The sequence below is a fragment of the Moschus berezovskii genome, chromosome 6, assembly GCF_049115385.1.
Source record: "Moschus berezovskii isolate FMDL1 chromosome 6, NW_MosBer_1.0, whole genome shotgun sequence".
In the NCBI taxonomy this organism is placed as follows: domain Eukaryota; kingdom Metazoa; phylum Chordata; class Mammalia; order Artiodactyla; family Moschidae; genus Moschus; species Moschus berezovskii.
Genome location: NC_142465.1, coordinates 13,872,821 through 13,894,404, shown reverse-complemented (window position 1 = coordinate 13,894,404; position 21,584 = coordinate 13,872,821). Strand labels below are relative to the sequence as shown.

The 21,584-nt window shown below is 39.9% G+C and overlaps 1 protein-coding gene across 2 annotated transcripts in view; it reads right to left on the bottom strand.

The window, feature by feature from the left end:
* Positions 1 to 21,584, bottom strand: part of PTPRQ (protein tyrosine phosphatase receptor type Q) — a 258,466-nt gene that overhangs the window by 132,974 nt on the left and 103,908 nt on the right. For both annotated transcript variants that reach the window (XM_088836825.1, XM_088836826.1), the window contains one exon: positions 21,201 to 21,470. In XM_088836825.1, coding sequence (XP_088692951.1) covers positions 21,201 to 21,470 — 270 coding nt within the window. The remainder of the gene's footprint in view (positions 1 to 21,200; positions 21,471 to 21,584) is intronic.

The window sequence follows — 21,584 nt, the reverse complement described above, 5'->3', positions numbered from 1 at the left end:
AAAATCTTATCTAAAGTAGACCAATGATTAGTTCATGATACCATTTCACACAAGTCAGAATGGCTGCTATCCAAAAGTCTACATGCAATAAGTGCTGGAGAGGGTGTGGAGAGAAGGGAACCCTCTTACACTGTTGGTGGGAATGCAAACTAGTACAGCCACTATGGAGAACAGTGTGGAGATTCCTCAGAAAACTGGAAATAGAACTGCCATATGATCCAGCGATCGCACTCCTGGGCATACACACCGAGGAAACCAGAATTGAAAGAGACACATGTACTCCAATGTTCATTGCAGCACTGTTTATAATAGCCAGGACATGGAAGCAACCTAGATGTCCATCTGCAGATGAATGGATAAGAAAGCTTTGGTACATATACACAATGGAGTATTTCTCAGCCATCAAAAAGAATGCATTTGAATCAGTTTTAATGAGGTGGATGAAATTGGAGCCAATTATACAGAGTGAAGTAAGCCAGAAAGAAGAACATCAATACCGTATATTAACGCATATATATGGAATTTAGAAAAATGGTAACCTGAACCCTGTATAAGAGACTGCAAAAGAGACATAGGCATTTAGAACAGTCTTTGGGACTCTGTGGGAGAGGGTGAAGGTGGAATGATTGGAGAGAATGGAATTGTAGCATGTATATTATCATAAGTGACCAGTCCAGGTTCGACGCATAAATTTTCCTTTGTTCAAAAAAAAAAAAAATAAAGTAGACCAATTTAATTAGTAATAAATGTCAGAAGGGCTTCCCTGGAGGCCCAGATGGTAAAGAATCTGCCTGTCATGGGGGAGACCTGGGTTCGATCTCTGGGTTGGGAGGATCCCCTGATGGAAGAAATGGCAATCTGCTCCTGGCCTGGAGAACCTGGCCTGGAGAATCCCATGGAGACAGGAGCCTGTCAGGCTACAGTCCATGGGGTTGCAAAGAGTCAGACATGACCTAGGAACTTTCACACACACAAAAATGTCAGAAAATTGAGCTACTGGATTTTACCATAGCCTTTAATTGGTGTAGATTTCATTATTGTGATCCACATGGAATTATACTATCTTTCTAACCCTGCAAATTGTTTCTTACGTAATAATTCATAATAAGGTATCCAGGCACTGAATTAATAGGTGATTCAAGGATGCGGTGAATAGGGGGTGGTGAATATTTAAATTATAATAATAAAATTAATATGCTAAGAAATGTTACTTGATCTGAATTCTGAAAGTGTTTCATCATAGAGTGGCTCCTATTTATGCACAGCTTATATTTACAAAATGGCTTCCTCCTCAAAAGTTGTTTTCTTATATACCATGAAAAATATTTGAAATTCACTAAGTTGAGGTTAACAATAATTTGTACAACCTACTATTTGCTTAAAGCCGTTTCTTTATATTCATACTGCACTGATTTTTTTAAATTGTCTAATTTAATGTAATATTGTTAATGAAATTGTGCTATCATTAAAACCCATTTATTCTACATTTCGGAGTTTTTTCACCATTAGTAAATGTTTTTCCCTGAAGTTTATAATCTCATAAATATAAGGAGCACATTCCTGAGCTTTTAAGTCAAAAGGTTACCAAAAGGAACGAAGGGGGGTTTTTGCATGTACAAACACATGCATAATTTACTTCAAAAGGGAAATAAAAGAAAATAAGAAAAAAAACGAGGTGAAATTGAGGAGGTTGATATGTAAGGGCTGTTATGAAAAGTATCAACTACAGCTGCATAGAACAGGAATGGAAAATAGGGTAATAAGATATGCCCCAGTTCCTAAATAAGTTAATAAAAATGTTGCTTGAAGAACAGCTGGCTTTAGCTGGAGCTGGAATGAAGAAAACAGTGGTTGCCTGGAGTCCACTTAATGAAAGGTAGTAGAACATCAGTGGGGTCAAGGAGAATTATGCAGAGCAACTCAGATTCATTTTTATTTTTTTACAAAAAGGAATTACATTTAAAAGGACTTTTAAACTTATAATTTAGAATTTGATACCTATGACACAAATTCATAATGGCAAACATTACACCTTTGGAATTGATCCAGGATAAAAAATGTGATATGTGTCGACAAACTATAAAATTTCCCAGAATGGCTTCAGTATTTCATAGATCTTATTAACTCATAGTATTTTTAGTATTATAGATTAAGCACATATATGATCATAGAAAATTAGTGTTCCTAAATTTTAAATAACTATTTGGACAGAAGTATATACATATACTTATAAACATCCCTGCACAAACTAAAGAAATTCATATTATGTTCCTGAATTTCCCTACTTCATAATGACTCTATTTAGATATTGTGAAATACTGAGAAAAAAATATTTTCATTCCAATAAATACAAATGATCGGGTGAATTTCTAAGGTAAGTGAAGTATCATAATATACTAGAAAGAGTCCTGGATTTGCAAGAGTTCTGCTAATAACTAACTAAAGCAAACTCAATAGATATTAAGTCTCTATGCTTCATTTCCCAAATTAGCAAAATGCAATGACTGATGGGGTTATCTCTGAAATCTAATGAAGACCTAAGATTATATAATTCTAAATTTTAAAAGCATAAGAAAATATTTTGTCTTGTAGTAGTTTTCCTAGTAGCCCCTGGCAGAGTACTTTGTACATATTAAATAACTTATTCTTGAATAAATGGATAAAAAGGGTCAGTTCAGTCAGTTCAGTTCAGTCGCTCAGTCGTGTCCGACTCTCCGCGACCCCATGAATCACAGCACGCCAGGCCTCCCTGTCCATCACCAACTCCCGGAGTACACTCAAACTCATGTCCACAGAGTCGGTGATGCCATCCAGCCATCTCATTCTCCGTCGTCCCCTTCTCCTCCCTCCCCCAACCTTTCCCAGCATCAGAGTCTTTTCCAGTGAGTCAACTCGTCGCATGAGGTGGCCAAAGTATTGCAGTTTCAGCTTTAGCATCAGTCCCTCCAATGAACACCAGGATTGATCTCCTTTAGAATGGACTGGTTGGATCTCCTTGCAGTATAAGGGACTCTCAAGAGTCTTCTCCAACACCACAGTTCAAAAGCATCAATTCTTCGGCGATCAGCTTTCTTCACAGTCCAACTCTCACATCCATACATGACCACGGGAAAAACCATTGCCTAGATGGACCTTGGTTGGCAAAGTAATGTCTCTGCTTTTTAATATACTATCAAGGTTGGTCATAACTTTCCTTCCAAGGAGCAAGCGTCTTTTAATTTCATGGCTGCAATCAGCATCTGCAGTGATTTTGGAGCCCCCAAAAATAAAGTCTGACACTGTTTCCACTGTTTTTCCATCTATTTCCCATGAAGTGATGGGACCAGATGCCATGATCTTTGTTTTCTGAATGTTGAGCTTCAAGCCAACCTTTTCACTCTCCTCTTTCACTTTCATCAAGAGGCTTTTTATTTCCTCTTCACTTTCTGCCATAAAGGTAGTGTCATCTGCATATCTGAGGTTATTGATATTTCTCCCAGCAATCTTGATTCCAGCTTGTGCTTCTTCCAGCCCAGCGTTCCTCATGATGTACTCTGCATATAAGTTAAATAAGCAAGGTGACAATATACAACCTTGACGTACACCTTTTCCTACTTGGAACCAGTCTGTTGTTCCATGTCCAGTTCTAACTGTTGCTTCCTGACCTGAATACAGGTTTCTCAAGAGGCAGGTCAGGTGGTCTGGTATTCCCATCTCTTTCAGAATGTTCCACAGTTTATTGTGATCCACACAGTCAAAGGCTTTGGCATAGTCAATGAAGCAGAAATAGATGTTTTTCTGGAACTCTCTTGCTTTCTCCATGATCCAGCGGATGTTGGCAATTTGATCTCTGGTGCCTCTGCCTTTTCTAAAACCTGCTTGAACATCTGGGAGTTCACGGTTTACATACTGCTGAAGCCTGGCTTGGAGAATTTTGAGCATGACTTTACTCGCATGTGAGATGAGTGCAATTGTGCGGTAGTTTGAGCATTCTTTGGCATTGCCTTTCTTTGGGATTGGAATGAAGACTGACCTCTTCCAGTCCTGTGGCCAGCGCTGAGTTTTCCAAATCTGCTGGCATATTGAGTGCAGCACTTTCACAGCATCATCTTTCAAGACTTGAAATAGCTCAACTGGAATTCCAACACCTCCACTATATTCAACATATCCTCACAAATGAACTTCAGGCTTTCAGGATGGAGTAGATATATTCACCCAGTTCCCTCCACAAAGTAGAACTAAAATCATGGACATTAAATATAAAACAAACATAAGATTCTGAAAGGTGATGAGAAGGCAAAGCAACTAGGGAACTCAGGACCCAGGGAACAACGCAGCAGTCAGTGAGCTCCCTGGGTTGTCCTTTTGGTCACGTATATCCCCAAAGCCTTGTCACCCTGCTTATTTAACTTATGTGCAGAGTACATCATGAGGAACGCTGGGCTGGAAGAAGCACAAGCTGGAATCAAGATTGCCAGGAGAAATATCAATAACCTCAGATATGCAGATGACACTACCTTTATGGCAGAAAGTGAAGAGGAAATAAAAAGCCTCTTGATGAAAGTGAAAGAAGAGAGTGAAAAAGTTGGCTTAAAGCTCAACATTCAGAAAACTAAGATCATGGCATCTGGTCCCATCACTTCATGGCAAACAGATGGGGAAACAGTGGAAACAGTGTCTGACTATTTTTGGGGGCTCCAAAGTCACAACGGATGCTAACTGCAGCCATGAAATTAAAAGACGCTTACTCCTTGGAAGGAAAGTTATGACCAACCTAGATAGCATATTAAAAAGCAGAGACATTACTTTGCCAACCAAGGTCCGTCTAGTCAAGGCTATGGTTTTTCCAGTAGTCATGTATGGATGTGAGAGTTGGACTGTGAAGAAAGCTGAGCACCAAAGAATTGATGCTTTTGAACTATGGTGTTGGAGGACTCTTGAGAGTCCCTTGGACTGCAAGGAGATCCAACCAGTCCATTCTAAAGGACATCAGTCCTGGGTGTTCATTGGAAGGACTGATGCTAAAGCTGAAGCTCCAATAGTTTGGCCACTTCATGCGAAGAGTTGACTCACTGGAAAAGTCTCTGATGCTGGGAGGGATTGGGGGCAGGAGGAGATGGGGACGACAGAGAATGAGATGGCTGGATGGCATCACCGACTCGATGGACATGAGTTTGAGTGAACTCCGGGAGTTGGTGATGGACAGGGAGGCCTGGCGTGCTGCGATTCATGGGGTTGCAAGGATTTGGACAAAACTGAGGGACTGAACTGAACTGATCCCCAAAGCCAGCAATCTCCAATTGCACCCAGCTCAGACTGAGAAAGCCTCAGTAAAAGCTTGCTCCCTCTAACAGAAAAAACAAACAAAAAACAAAACAGTGCATCCTGGGCAAGATAGATAATGCTTAGACAATAACAGCTCTACCCAAAAACTTTACAAAAAGGCTGTGGTCCCTCTCCCTCCCACGACAAAGGCCAAATGAAGAAACTAGTCTTCTGCTTTCACTAGGCAGTAATCCCCACCATTCTTGATAGAGTGAGGCAAAAGAGCAAGCCAGAACTTCCACCCTTTCCAGAGGGAAAAAGATCCACCAACCTTGTCAGTGGAGAATATGGGGAAAGCAGTTACGAGGCACTCCTACTCTTCTTGGCGGAAGCCTAGTGGGCAGCCTTCTTTCTCATGCTCACCCAGCAGCCTCCCCTTGGGTGTCAACAAAAGGCCAAATTGAAACTTGGATTTCTCCCCACATCTGGCAGTAATGGAGAGGTGCTTTCATTTTCTCTACCAGAATGCTATCAAAGGAAACCATCACAAATTTACTATCCCTAGGAGTTATAAGACTATTCAAAGCATCTATTAATATTTCGTGTTAGCTGAGCTGTGGTCATTGTGATTTTAAAGAGTAAGTTCATTCATCCAAGGTGTAACATTGTTGGTATTATCCCCTTATTATCCTTTTGATGTCTGCAGTGTCCGTAGTGGTCTCATTCCTAAATATCGGCAATCTGTGACTTCTTTTTTCCTTTCTTGGGCTCACTATAAGCTTGTCGATTTAAAGAACCAGTTCTTCGTTTAACTGATTTTTCTTCTTGCTTTCTGTTGTTTCATTGATTTTGTTTTTAGTGTTATTAATCACATCCTTCAGTAGATCTTCCTTTTCTTTTTCTAGACTCTAGTTGGGGGGAGGAGAGTCAGATTTTTAATCTGAGATGTTTTCTCTTTTCCAATGTAAGCACTTAGTGATAGAAATTTCCCTCTCTTCACTGCTTTACCTGTTTCACACATTTTGATATACTGTGTTTTCATTTCATATCATTTCAACACATTTTAGTTTACTGTATTTTTTATTTCTCTTTTCTTTTTGATAAATGTATTATTTAGAAGTACCACTTTTTAAAACTGATTTGATATACATTTCAGCTCCAATTTTGCATCCTGAGAGCCTTAAACTTAATTTTGAAACTCCTCAAAAAAATATCTCCATGCCTAGATGGTTCCACTAAAGAACTCTGCCAAATGTTTAAAGAATTCCCAGGGGGCGCTAGTGGTTAAGAACCCACCTGCCAATGCAGGAGAGTTAAGAGACAAGGGTTTTGACCCAAACCGGGAAGATCCCATGGAGAAGGAAATAGCAACCCACTCCATTATTCTTGTCTGGAAAATTTCATGGACAGAGGAGCCTGGTGAGAATAGAGTCACAAAGAGCTGGACATGACTGAAGTGACCACACATGCACATAGTATTTTCCAGAAATTAGAAGAGATTTGTATAATTAAGCTAGTATTCTCTGATATTGAAACTAGACGAAGACAATGAGATGCTTCAGGAAGAAAGGGAGAGGGCTCAGATCAATAAAATTAGAAACATAAAAGGGGAAGTTACAACAGACAACACAGAAATACAAAGGATCATGAGAGACTATTATAAGCAACCACACGCCAATACAATGGTCAACCTAGAAAAAATGTACAAATTCTTAGAAAGGCACAGTCTTTCCAGACTGAATCAGGAAGAAACAGAAAATAATAACAGACTAATCACAAGTGGGCTTCCCTGGTGGCTGAAATGGTAAAGAATCTGCCTGCAACGCAGGAGACCTGGGTTTAGTTCCTCAGTCAGGAAAGTCCCCTGGAGAAGGGAATACTACCCACTCCAGTGTTCTTGCCTGGAGATTTCCATAGACAGAGGAGCCTGGCGGGTACAGTTGATGGGCTCTCAAAGAGTCAGACATGACTGAGCAACTAAGTCGGACATAATTGAGTGACTAAAACTTTTTCAATTACAAATATTGAAATGGAAACTGTAATTTTAAAAAACTCCCAACAAATAAAAGTCCAGGATCAGATGGCTTCACAGGAGAATTCTATCAAATATTTAGGGAAGAGTTAACACTTATTCCAAAAAGCTGCAGAGGAAGCAATATTCCCAAACTCATTCCATGAGGCTACCTGATACCACCTGATACCAAAACTAGACAAAGACAGTGGGGGTGGGGGGGAACCTCTACAATACTACATCAATATCCCTCTTAAATATAGATGCAAAAATTCTTAAACTATTAGCAGAAAGAAATTAGTAACAAATAAAAAAAAGTACACCATGATCAAGTGGGGTTGACTCCAAAGACCAAAGGATTGTTCGGATTTAGAAAATCAATCAGTGTAATCCACCATATTAACAATCTGACAAAGAAAATTACATGAACATATGAATCATAAAAAATAATTTTACATAGCATTCTTGAAATGACAATATTACAGAAAAGAGAAGAAATTAGTAGTTGTCAGAGGGTTAAGATGAGAAGTATAAGGAAGGTAGGCAGGAGTTGAGTGTGGCCATAAAAAGGCAACAGGAAAAATTATCCTCATTGAAATGTTCCCTATATTGATTGCATTGATATAAATAAGGTAACTGTGATACTGTACTATAGTTTTATGAGATTTTTTCCATTGGGGGGAAAATAGATAAAGGAAACATGGGATTTCTCTATATTATTTCTTATATATGCATGTGAATCTACAACTATCTCAAAATAAAAAGTTAAACTAAAAACATATCACAGAAGACATGCCTTTCTTAAAGATTTACCACATAATTTTCTAAAAATATATTGTGGCTGAAATTTTCTACTAAAGGCACCTAAAGTGTGGATATTGAGTATTCACTGTGTCTCTGTCTTCTAGGCTTATATATTGATTGCTTCATTCATTCTTTCACAGTACATAATTATTGAGTATCCCTATCTGCTAGACAGATTTCTGGGCACTGAAAATACATGTGAACTGCACAAAGGAAAATTCCTATCCTCATGGAGCATGCAATGTAATGAGGACAGATACGCACACACAATGGCACACACAAAGTAAAGCAGGAGAGAAGGACAGAAAATTCTAGCTGGGAGGAGGTTCAATCATAAATAAGTCAGGTCCTCTTTGAAGTTGTAGCATTTGAGGGTAAATTTCGAAAGATGAGGGGCTGCCCTCATAGCTCAGTTGGTAAAAAGTCCGCCTGCAATGCAGGAGACTCTGGTTCCTGGGTCGGAAAGATTCACTGGAGAAGGGATAGGCTACCCACTCCAGTATTCTTGGGCTTCTCTTGTGCTCAGCTGGTAAAGAATCTGCCTGCATTGCAGGAGACCCAGGTTAGATCCCTGGGTTGGGAAGATCCCCTCAAGAAGGGAAAGGCTACCCACTCCAGTATTCTGGCCTGAAGAATTCCATAGACTGTATAGTCCATGGGGTTGCAAAGAGTTGGACACAACTGAGTGACTTTCACTTTCAAAAGATGAAGGGGGAGACACATACATTACTTAGGAAGAGAATACTGGGTTTTAAAAGGACCTTATGGGCCATTAAAATGACTGTGAATTTTATTCTTCATGATTTTGGAAATTCAGTAAGTTATTTGTAATGAACAAATCTTTCTCCATCTAAAGAGATTACTGCAGTGTTTAGGAAAATGGCCAAAAAAGCATCACTGTTTTCAGTCAATGTATGTTGCTTCCTACTCTAAATTTAGTAAATTTCCCATTTTTCCATAATATTGAATTCAAACTTCTGCTGCTGCTGCTGCTAAGTCATTTCAGCTGTGTCCGACTCTGTGCGACCCCATAGACGTCAGCCCACCAAGCTCCCCCGCCCCTGGGATTCTCCAGGCAAGAACACTGGAGTGGGTTGCCATTTCCTTCTCCAATGCATGAAGGTGAAAAGTGAAAGTGAAGTCGCTCAGTCATGTCCGACTCTTAGCGACCCCATGGACCGCAGTCTACCAGGCTCCTCCGTCCATGGGATTTTCCAGGCAAGAGTACTGGAGTGAGGTGCCATTGCCTTCTCCGAAACTTCTGCTATGATTATACAAAGCAGAGTAAGGTCCACTTGAGTTATTCAATCTCATTTCTTATCCTCTTCAATACAACACTGTCTATATAGGCTTCCATCTCAGGGTGATCCCTTGTATTACAATCCTTTATTCTACTTCAGATCTTCCTAAACTCCACCATCTAAGACTGGTCAAATAAAAAGAAGAATTTTTTTCGATGTGTACAACTGACATTTTCTCAAGCATATTGAGGAGCAACAATAAAGAATATTTAGAAAAGTTAGCTAGTTTATTGATCTATATCAGGCAACCTAAGTAAACATTAGATTAGTACCTGATTATGAAATTCTAAAATTCAAAAACATATCATCATCTTCTAATTAGGTTACTGCATCTAAACTTCTCCTATAAAGCAGTTTTGAAGCTACCAATGAGTAATATCCAATTGCTGTTCCACTTTTTCATTACAACCCTCAATAAAATGTCTTTCTGCTAAATTTCTACTTGATTCTTCAATCCACACAATCAAACCATACAACTGAAGGTTTGTGTTTAATTGTTTTATATTTACTAAGTGTGTTTTTACAATATGGTAGAGTTATTTGGACCTATAGATTTGAGATCACCAATTCCATCTGGGATTCAAACGGGTCTTGAAACCCAAACACAGAGCCTGAGCATGGTGGTGGTGGTGTAGTTGCTAAGCCATGTCTGACTCTTAAAACCCCATGGACTGTAGCCTGCCAGGCTCCTCTATCCATGGGATTCTCCAGGCAAGAATACTGGAGTGGGTTGCCATTTCCTTCTCCAGGGGATCTTCCTAACCCAGGAATCAAACCGGGATCTCCGGCACTGCGGCAGATTCTTCATCAACTGAGCTATGAGGGAAGCATGAGCACAGTAAGCATTAAATCAGTAATATATTGGTCAAATGTCCAACATACTTCAAGTATAAAGGATACTTTTCATCTCATGCTCACTTTTCAGGAAAGTATCCTATTTAGAAAAGGCAGAGGAACCAGAGATCAAATTGCCAACATCTGCTGGATCATCGATAAAGCAAGAGAGTTCCAGAAAAACATCTATTTCTGCTTCATTGACTATGCCAAAGCCTTTGACTGTGTGGATCACAATAAACTGTGGAACATTCTGAAAGAGATGGGAACAACAGACCACCTGACCTGCCTCTTCAGAAACCTGTATGCAGGTCAGGAAGCAACACTTAGAACTGGACATGGAACAACAGACTGGTTCCAAATAGGAAAAGGAGGGCATCAAGGCTGTATTTAACTTCTATGCAGAGTACATCATGAGAAACGCTGGGCTGGAGAAAGCACAAGCTGGAATCAAGATTGCCGGGAGAAATATCAATAACCTCAGATATGCAGATGACACCACCCTTATGGCAGAAAGTGAAGAGGAACTCAAAAGCCTCTTGATGAAAGTCAAAGAGGAGAGTGAAAAGGTTGGCTTGAAGCTCAACATTCAGAAAACTAAGATCATGGCATCTGGTCCCATCACTTCATGGGAAATAGATGGGGAAACATTGGAAACAGTGTCAGACTTTATTTTTTTGGGCTCCAAAATCACTGCAGATGGTGACTGCAGCTATGAAATTAAAAGATGCTTACTCCTTGGAAGGAAAGTTATGACCAACCTAGACAGCATATTAAAAAGCAGAGACATTACTTTGCCAACAAAGGTCCATCTAGTCAAGGCTATTGTTTTTTCAGTAGTCATGTATGGATGTGAGAGTTGGACTGTGAAGAAAGCTGAGCGCTGAAGAATTGATGCTTTTGAACTGTGGTGTTGAAGTAGACTCTTGAGAGTCCCTTGGACTGCAAGGAGATCCAACCAGTCCATTCTAAAGGAGATCAGTCCTGGGTGTTCATTGGAAGGACTGATGCTAAAGCTGAAACTCCAATACTTTGGCCACCTGATATGAGGAGCTGACTCATTGGAAAAGACTCTGATGCTGGGAGGGATTGGGGGCAGGAGGAGAAGGGGATGACAGGTAATGAGATGGCTGGATGGCATCACCGACTCGATGGACATGAGTTTGAGTAAACTCCGGGAGTTGGTGATGGACAGGGAGGCCTGGCATGCTGTGTGGTTCATGGGGTGGAAAAGAGTCGGACACGACTGAGCAACTGAACTGAACTGAATCCTATTTAAGTCTGTATTAAATATATTGTAAAGCATTTGAACTTCAATTAAAGTAGCAATAATAGCAGCTATTTCTCTTTGATCTGTGACAAGCAATTATAATGGCTTTTGTGCTTTCTGCAATTACTGACTGGTAAGTAGAATGTGGCAATTCACTTGCTTAAGAACAAACAGGAGCACACAATCAGCCTGCATGTTTGACTTCTCACCTCAACTGAGGAGAGTGATGTCAGTGGGATGCAGACAATGGAAAAAGTCAACTTTTGATTAGTACATTAATCTGCAACACTTTTACCTCCCACATTCACTCTATTAGCTGGTACTTAAGAATGGTCTGATTTCTTCTACATTGTATAAATATTTTACTTTTTAAAAAAGCTGGTAAATGGAAGTCAGATTTAGTCATAATCACATTTTTTCCAAGTCATCTTGACATTGCTCAGAGAAATCCACAAAATAAGATACCAAAGAAAGTACATAAAAACACATTTCTTTTTTTTTTTTTTTGGTTGGTTTTGCCATACATTGACATGAATTCACCCCGGGTTTACATAAGTTCCCCCTCCTGAACCCCCCTCCCACCTCCCTCCTCCCTTTATCCTCCCTCTGGGTCATCCCTGCATGCCAGCCCCGAGCATCCTATAACATGCATTGACCCTGAACTAGTGATTCGTTTCACATACGTGTTTCAATGCCATTCTCCCAAATCATCCCACCCTCATCCTCTCCCACAGAGTCCCAAAGACTGTTCTATACATCTGTGTCTCTTTTGCTGTCTCGTATACAGGGTTATCATTTGCATCTTTCTAAATTCCATATATATGTGTTAGTATACTGTATTGGTGTTTTTCTTTCTGGCTTACTTCACTCTGTATAATAGGCTCCAGTTTCATCCACCTCATTAGAACTGATTCAAATGCATTCTTTTTAATGGCTGAATAATACTCTATTGTGTATATGTACCAAAGCTTTCTTATCCATTCGTCTGCAGATGGACATCTAGGTTGCTTCCATGTCCTGGCTATTATAAACAGTGCTGCAATGAACATTGGAGTACACGTGTCTCTTTCAATTCTGGTTTCCTCGGTGTGTATGCCCAGGAGTGCGATCGCTGGATCATATGGCAGTTCTATTTCCAGTTTTTTGAGGAATCTCCACACTGTTCTCCATAGTGGCTGTACTAGTTTGCATTCCCACCAACAGTGTAAGAGGGTTCCTTTCTCTCCACATCCTCTCCAGCATTTATTGCATGTAGACTTTTGGATAGCAGCCATTCTGACTGGTGTGAAATGGTATCTCATTGTGGTTTTGATTTGCATTTCTCTGATTATGAGGGATGTTGAGCATTTTTTCATGTGTTTGTTAGCCATCTTTATGTCTTCTTTGGAGAAATGTCTGTTTAGTTCTTTGGCCCATTTTTTGATTGGGTCATTTATTTTTCTGGAATTGAGCTGCAGGAGCTGCTTGTATAATTTGGAGATTAATCCTTTATCCGTTGCTTCATTTGCTATTATTTTCTCCCATTCTGAAGGCTGTCTTTTCACCTTACTTATAGTTTCCTTTGCTGTGCAGAAGCTTTTGATTTTAATTAGGTCCCATTTGTTTATTTTTGCTTTTATTTCCAATATTCTGGGAGGTGGGTCATGGAGGATCCTGCTGTGATTTATGTCGGAGAGTGAAAAACACATTTCTTAAAGAGTTCTTAGGGGAATGGTGGTCATGGCATTGCGTAAGGGGACTTAGAGTTCACATGTATGCTATTAAGCATTGCAGGGACATTTGAAAAAACCAAGAATAGAAGGAGGAAAACAGGGAAATTAAACTTTCCTATTTAATGCTGATCCACTAACATATGTGAAAGCTCAGTGGACTTCCTCTAGGTACCTAATACCTACTATTAAAAACTAGTAAAGAAATCACTGCCAAGACTTTGTTGGTGGCCCAGTAGTAAAAAATAAATCTGCCTGCCAACACAGGGGACACAGGTTCAATCCCTGGTCTAGGAAGATCCCACATGCTGTGGGCCAATTAATACCAAGCATGGAAAATACTGACGCCTACACGTCCTAGAAACTGCACTGCACAACAAGAGAAGTCCTCACACGCTGCAACTAGAGAAAGCCCAGGGACAGCAACGAAGACCCAGCACAGCCCAAAGTAAACAAACACAATTTACAAAGGGAAACAAAAAATAAACCACTGTTGAAAAGAACACCCCAAAAACCACAACTGCATACTTCACTTTCCTTCATCTAAGTTTTGGGCATCCAAGGAATGTAACTTCTTTTCCTCTTTGGACTCTAAATTACTGAACTTAGAAGACCTTTGAATAAATCCAAACTGTAAAACTAACTTCCAGCAAAAAGAACTTTTCAGACTTAATAGTAAATAACCATATTTTCTAAGATTTGAAACTAATACGGAGAAGTGTAAGCATTCGGTATGCAAGTCAGAAAGCAACAGTTAGAACTGGACATGGAACAACAGACCGGTTCCAAAAAGGAAAAGGAGTATGTCAACGTTGTATATTGTCACCCTGCTTATTTAACTTATATGCAGAGTACATCATGAGGAACGCTGGGCTGGAAGAAGCACCAGCTGGAATCAAGATTGCTGGGAGAAATACCAATAACCTCAGATATGCAGATGACACTACCTTTATGGCAGAAAGTGAAGAGGAACTCAAAAGCCTCTTGATGAAAGAGGAGAGTGAAAAAGTTGGTTTAAAGCTCAACATTCAGAAAACAATGATCATGGCATCTGGTCCCATCACTTCATGGGAAATAGATGGGGAAACAGTGGAAACAATGTCAGATTTTATTTTGGGGGGCTCCAAACTCACTGTGGATGCTGATTGCAGCCATGAAATTAAAAGACACTTACTCCTTGGAAGGAAAGTTATGACCGACCTAGATAGCATATTAAAAAGCAGAGACATTACTTTGCCAGCCAAGGTCCGTCTAGTCAAGGCTATGGTTTTTCCAGTGGTCATGTATGGATGTGAGAGTTGGACTGTGAAGAAAGCTGAGCACCAAAGAATTGATGCTTTTGAACTGTGGTGTTGGAGAAGACTCTTGAGAGTCCCTTGGACTGCAAGGAGATCCAACCAGTCCATTCTAAAGGAGATCAATCCTGGGTGTTCATTGGAGGGACTGATGCTAAAGCTGAAACTGCAATACTTTGGCCACCTCATGCGACGAGTTGACTCACTGGAAAAGACTCTGATGCTGGGAGGGATTGGGGGCAGGAGGAGAAGGGGCGACAGAGAATGAGATGGCTGGATGGCATCACCGACTTGATGGAGGTGAGTTTGAGTGAACTCCGGGAATTGGTGATGGACAGGGAGGCCTGGCATGCTTCAATTCATGGGGTCGCAAAGAGTCAGACACAACTGAGCGACTGAACTGAACTGAACTGAAGCATTTTGAACCAATTTGAGATTTTAAAAGTTAAGTCTTATATCTACATAAACTTGCTATAATATTTTTATTGGTAAATATAATACACTTGGACACAAAATACCGTGAAAATCACCAGTTTTGGGGGGCCTTCGTCTATATATGCCCTATTTCAACATGTTTGACTGTGACAATGGAACCATTTTAGACACTGAACACTAATCTCCTCATAAATTCAATCATCTGAAGTATGTTTAACTGTGCCCAGATATCACCAAGTTTACACTGAGAAAAATACCCAATAATCTCTGGAAGGAATGTTAACGTCAAACACTAGGCAACAAGGGCGTGAGGCAAATTTGATTTTACTTCATGTCAAAAATAAGTACAAAGTCAGTGACTCAGAGCTGATTTTACACTGTGACTAATCTTAGACCACCATAAATTAGAAGTCTGCAATAGCTATAAAACTGCTTCCATTCTGAACAATGAATCTCTAGTTCTTACTAATGTCTCATCTACAAACAATTCATGTGAACCCAGATAAAAGCAAATTATTTACCTCATAAAAATTGTAATCATAAATACAATTATATTTTAGAATTGGAAATTAATTTCAAAGACAAATTATTTAAATATTTTTGAAGCAGCAATACTCATATTTCACATGAATGACTCTCAATTGGAAAAAACTTTTACATTTATTGTGGAGAAAATATCTATACTTTTGCCTGATGGAAATGTGGACATAATGTATCAGACTGGTGTTAAACACTTATGAAAAATCGTGAATTTCATGAGAACACAATTCATTTCTTTCTTTTAGAAAAATCTGAGTGCCTAGAATGCCCATGTATCTCTGCTCTGAACTGTTAGTCAAACAAGGACAAGTAAGACAGTCTCCACAAGCAAAGAGTATACATATACAGTGGAATAGAATGGTTCTCAAATTTCAGCACTGTCTAACCCACCTATCTTGTTTAAGTGAAAATTTGTGAGTTTTATTTTCTGAACTCTGATCCCATAGGTCTAGAGTAGGGGCCTCAGGATTGTACAGGTATGTTCTGATGCAGGGAGTTGGAAGTCCAAACTTTGAGAAACACTATCTTTAGTGACAAGGGAGTACAGAATACTTAGTACAATATGTCTAATACCCGCCTAATTCATTGGTTTAGAATTCCGGCAACCTCCATTCATGTGGTCCTTTAATCCTGAGTTAAAATCTAATTCAAATCTTTAATTAAAGGATTTTTTTGTTTGTTTGTTTTTACAAAGACCCATCCTTAAGTTCAGGTGGCTTGACATCAGGTGTACATACTTTGATTATGTGTCTCTTTTCTGCTCATTGAACTTCGGCTTCATTCTTGTGACTGCGCAGCCACCATGAGAACTGGTGGGATCAATAATAACGAGTCCTCTATCTTGTTTTCTGAGTCTCAAACCTCTCATTTATCTCAGAATTTCTGTCCTATCTTTTGTTGCCCTTTCTCTCAGACCGAGCTCCCGGCCAATGATCAGGACCACTTTACCTGGTACTAGACCACCCTGATGGAGACCACCTGCCTGGATGTGAACATATTTCCTTCTCTCAGAGTCTGTATGGTGATGATCTGCTGCCCACCCACTGAGGAAACACGTGCCACCCCTTTCTGGATCTCTCTGACACTGTCTGCCTGTCCTCTCTGCTACACATCACCTGCCATCAAAATCCCTAGGTCAGGGAGTGTTCTAGTTTCATTCTTTTACAAGTGGTTGACCAGTTTTCCCAGCACCACTTGTTAAAGAGCCTGTCTTTTCTCCATTGAATATTCTTGCCTCCCTTATCAAAGATAAGGTGTCCATAGGTGCATGGATTTATCTCTGGGCTTTCTATTTTGTTCCATTGATCTATATTTCTGTCTTTATGCCAGTACCATACTGTCTTGATGACGGTGGCTTTGTAGTAGAGCCTGAAGTCTGGCAGGTTGATTCCTACAGTTCCATTCTTCTTTCTCAAGATTGCTTTGGCTATTTGAGGTTTTTTGTATTTCCATACAAATTGTGAAATTATTTGTTCTAGCTCTGTGAAAAATACCATTGGTAGCTAGATAGGGATTGCATTGAATCTATAGATTACTTTGGGTAGTATACTTATTTTCACAATATTGATTCTTCCAATCCACGAACACGGTATATTTCTCCATCTATTAGTGTCCCCTTTGATTTTTTTCACCAGTGTTTTATAGTTTTCTATATATATAGGTCTTTTGTTTCTTAAGTAGATATATTCCTAAGTATTTTATTCTTTTCGTTGCAACAGTGAATGGAAATGTTTCCTTAATTTCTCTATTTTCTCATTATTAGTGTATAGGGATGCAAGGGGTTTCTCTGTGTTGATTTTCTATCCTGCAACTTTACTATATTCATTGATCAGCAATTAAAAAGAATACATTTGAACCAGTTCTAATGAGGTGGATGAAACTGGTGCCTATTATACAGAGTGAAGTAAGCTAGAAAGAGAAACACCAATACAGTATACTAACGCATATATATGGAATTTAGAAAGATGCAAATGATAACCCTGTATAGGAGACAGCAAAAGAGACACAGATGTATAGAACAGTCTTTTGGACTCTGTGGGAGAGGGCGAGGGTGGGATTTGGGAGAATGGAATTGAAATATGTACATTATCATATGTGAAACGAATCGCCAGTCCAGGTTCAATGCATGATACAGGATGCTCGGGGCTGATGCACTGGGATGAACCAGAGGGATGGGATGGGGAGGGAGGTTCAAGATGAGGAACACATGTACACCTGGGGCAGATTCATGTCAATGTATGGCAAAACAAATACAATATTGTAAAATTAAAAAAAAAATCCCTAGGTCATCTAGTCTCAGTTCAGTTCAGTTCAGTCACTCAGTCGTGTTCGACTGTTTGTGACCCCATGAATTGCAGCACGCCAGGCCTCCCTGTCCATCACCAACTCCTGGAGTTCACCCAAACTCATGTGCATCGAGTCGGTGATGCCATCCAGCCATCTCATCCTCTGTCGTCCCCTTCTCCTCCTGCCCCCAATCCCTCCCAGCATCAGAGTCTTTTCCAATCAGTCAACTCTTCGCATGAGGTGGCCAAAGTATTGCAGTTTCAGCTTTAGCATCAGTCCTTCCAATGAACACCCAGGACTGATCTCCTTTAGAATGGACTAGTTGGATCTCCTTGCAGTCCAAGGGACTCTCAAGAGTCTTCTCCAACACCACAGTTTAAAAGCATCAATTCTTTGGTGCTCAGCTTTCTTCACAGTCCAACTCTCACATCCATTCATGACCACTGGAAAAACCATAGCCTTGACTAGACGGACCTCTGTTGACAAAGTATTGTCTCTGCTTTTTAATATGCTGTCTAGGTTGGTCATAACTTTCCTTCCAGGGAGTAAGTGTCTTTTAATTTCATGGCTGCAATCACCATCTGCAGTGATTTTGGAGCCCCAAAAAATAAAGTCTGACAGTTTCCACTGTTTCCCCATCTATTTCCCATGAAGTGATGGGACCAGATGCCATGATCTTAGTTTTCTGAATGTTGAGCTTTAAGCCAACTTTTTCACTCTCCTCTTTCACTTTCAGGAGAGGCTTTTTAATTCCTCTTCACTTTCTGCCATAAGGTGGTGTCATCTGGTCTAGTCATTCCCAAAATTTACAGAGTCATCAGAGAGATGCTTAAAAGTATAGATTGTTAAGCTTCGTCTCTTGGGAGATTCAGCCAAGTCTATAGTGAAGTCCAGGAAGCTGTAGTTTTAATGCTTGCTGCTGCAATGGCAAGCCACTCCAGTACTATTGCCTAGAAAATCCCATGGACGGAGGAGCCTGGTGGGCTGCAGTCCATGGGGTCGCGAAGGGTCAGACACGACTGAGCGATTTCACTTTCACGCATTGGAGAAGGAAATGGCAACCCACTCCAGTGTTCTTGCCTGGAGAATCCCAGGGACGGGGGAGCCTGGTGGGCTTCCGTCTATGGGGTCACACAGAGTTGGACACGACTGAAGAGACTTAGCAGCTGCTGCTGCTACTGCTAAATCGCTTCAGTCGTGTCCAACTCTGTGCGACCCCATAGAGAGCAGCCTATCAGGCTCCCCCGTCCCTGGGATTCTCCAGGCAAGAACACTGGAGTGGGTTGTCATTTCCTTCTCCAATGCGTGAAAGTGAAAAGTGAAAGTGATGTCGCTCAGTCGTGTCTGACTCTTCGTGACCCCACGGACTGCAGCCCACCAGGCTCCTTTGTCCATGGGATTTTCCAGGCAAGAGTACTGCAGTGGGTTGCCAATGCCTTCTCTGAGTTTTAATGCTTAGCATATCATTAAAGATTTGTACATAAGAGTAAGTAAAACTTCTGGAGTATTCTGAGCCATCTCTTACATACATCAACTTTCATTATCACCTCTGTGCTTCAGATACTTAAAGTCTGTACATTTAATTCTTATCCTTTAGGAAATGAAATTCAACAGCTAACGCATAATGGTTCTAAATTGTATATTAGAGCCAATTCAATCAAAGTAAGTAGGAGGAAAGATGGTACTGGTGGACAGGCTGGATAAGTATGGGTGATAAGGCCACTGTAGGGTATTATTATAGGAAGCAACCAGTCTGAAGTTAAATGGGGACAGTCAAGCTGAAGAAGAAGGGGAAAATGGCAGAGATTGAATTGATAAGCCCTGATTATATGTAGGAGAGGTGGGAGGAAGAAACACACAAAAATATGAGGCTTTGTCCCCAACTGATTTAAAGAACAGGTACAGAAAAGTGAGGAAGGAAAGGAGAATTCACATTGCATGAATTCCACTTTGAATATGTTGAGGGCTGATATACCAACCGGGGCCTCAGTTGAAATTTTCTAACAATTTGTGGGATTGTTGGTGTGTGTGTACGCACACAAAAGAGTGGGAAAGAAAATAAAGTATATGAGAAAGTAGATCAAACTGATGGAGCTACGTTTTAGAGGAGACAACAGTTTGAAACAAAAATGAGCAGTTAAGAGTCCTGAAAAGAGAAAGGTAGTGACATCCCCAAGAGAGGATATTTTGAGATATAAATAAAGATATGGGTAAATTTTGAAGGAAAACAAATCAATATCTTTGATGCTATTAGTAAAATGAATAAGAACATAAAGATGGATGATAGTGGGGGTAGAATATGTTCTGAGTAAGAGCAGAATTTTTCTATGGAAAATTAATGAGGTGTAAACAAGGGATGTACACTGTATAGCAGACTATAGGGCAGTTGGGAGAGTTAGAAAATAGCTAAACAAGGTAGAAGCATTTACATTTTTCTCCAGCACTGTTCATCAGCCAGCATCTAGTAAAAACAAACAGTGAGGTCAATTCAGAGTAGGGAATCTCCTGGAAGATAAGTCACAATGACATATTTTGAGATGCATCCATTCCAGATGAACATGGAAAACCCTGAAGTCTCCAGAAATGTTGCCTTAGAAGGATGAGAAGAAAAGGATGTTGACCTGGATGCTGAAATCAGAGAGAAGGCACACGGTGTCCTGAAGTTCTGTGGTGTATAGCCTTGAAGACAGAAAAGTAGAGAAAACTGGGCGATGCTGATTTCAAAAGGAGGAACAGGCTAAAAGATTTTCCAAGATAAGGATCTAGATGTGCCAGAGGTAAACAGTTATGTCAGCCCCAACTAGGGAGGCCTCCAGGGAAGTGCTTTTACCAGGAAGGAATCAGGTTTTCACTGATAGGAAGAAGTATAACAATTAGAGACGGCAGAAGACGAAAGAGATTATGATATAGGATGGATCACTGTTAGGGAGGGTGAGAGTTTTCTTCTTTGAAAACTAGAGCTTAGTGACCTTGATATCTTTATCCCAATAATACAAAGATGAAGGCTGTTATAAAGAGAAGGAAATAGAAAAAAGTGAGCTGACATTGCAACAATGGAATTCAGGGAAGCATTAAAAATGCCACAGAAATAAATTTTTAAAAGATATTATATATTTATCCCCTATTTTAAATTATGATAAGACATAATTCAGTGTTTGGCATTTATATAATAAGAAATACATACTTGTAAAAACAAAAGATTTTCTTTTTTTTCCTCCTTTCAATCTCCCATTGCTGTGGAGGTGGTTCAATGTACCACGCAGCTAGTCCTTACGTAACATATGGGATAAAAAAGTATGTGTTCTATTTTTTAATATTTCTTATATAGTTTTGGACAAATATGCTCTAAAGATGACAAATGTTATTGACAAACGTAAGACACAGTCCAGGAACAGTTATGTGTTGCAGGTTAGTTCCCTTTTTCAGGTAAATGACTGGCTTCAGGTCAATTACCTTTTACACATTAGTTACCTGTCTCAGGTAGCGTGCTGACGTTGCAGGTCATTTCATTACCTTCACCAGCTGAGGTTGAAGCTCTTATTTCAAAGACATAAGAGGTATTGGCAAGAAGTTTCATGAATGTATACATGTGATCTTGGGGAGAGATGTTTGTAGCATTCCTTTCAACTGTTATCGTATAATGTGTAATTATTCCGTTTGCTTTTTTGGGTGGATCCCACTTCACTGAAGCTGACTGCCAGCTAGTTGCCATACACTGTATGTTCTGTACAACATCTGGAACTTAAAAGATAAGCAAATGCCCAAAGTTAAAATTTATACACATGCAACAGATAAATGATTTAATTATGTGATTGCTAGATAAAATCATGTTTAGGAGTAGCGACAGAATAAAAA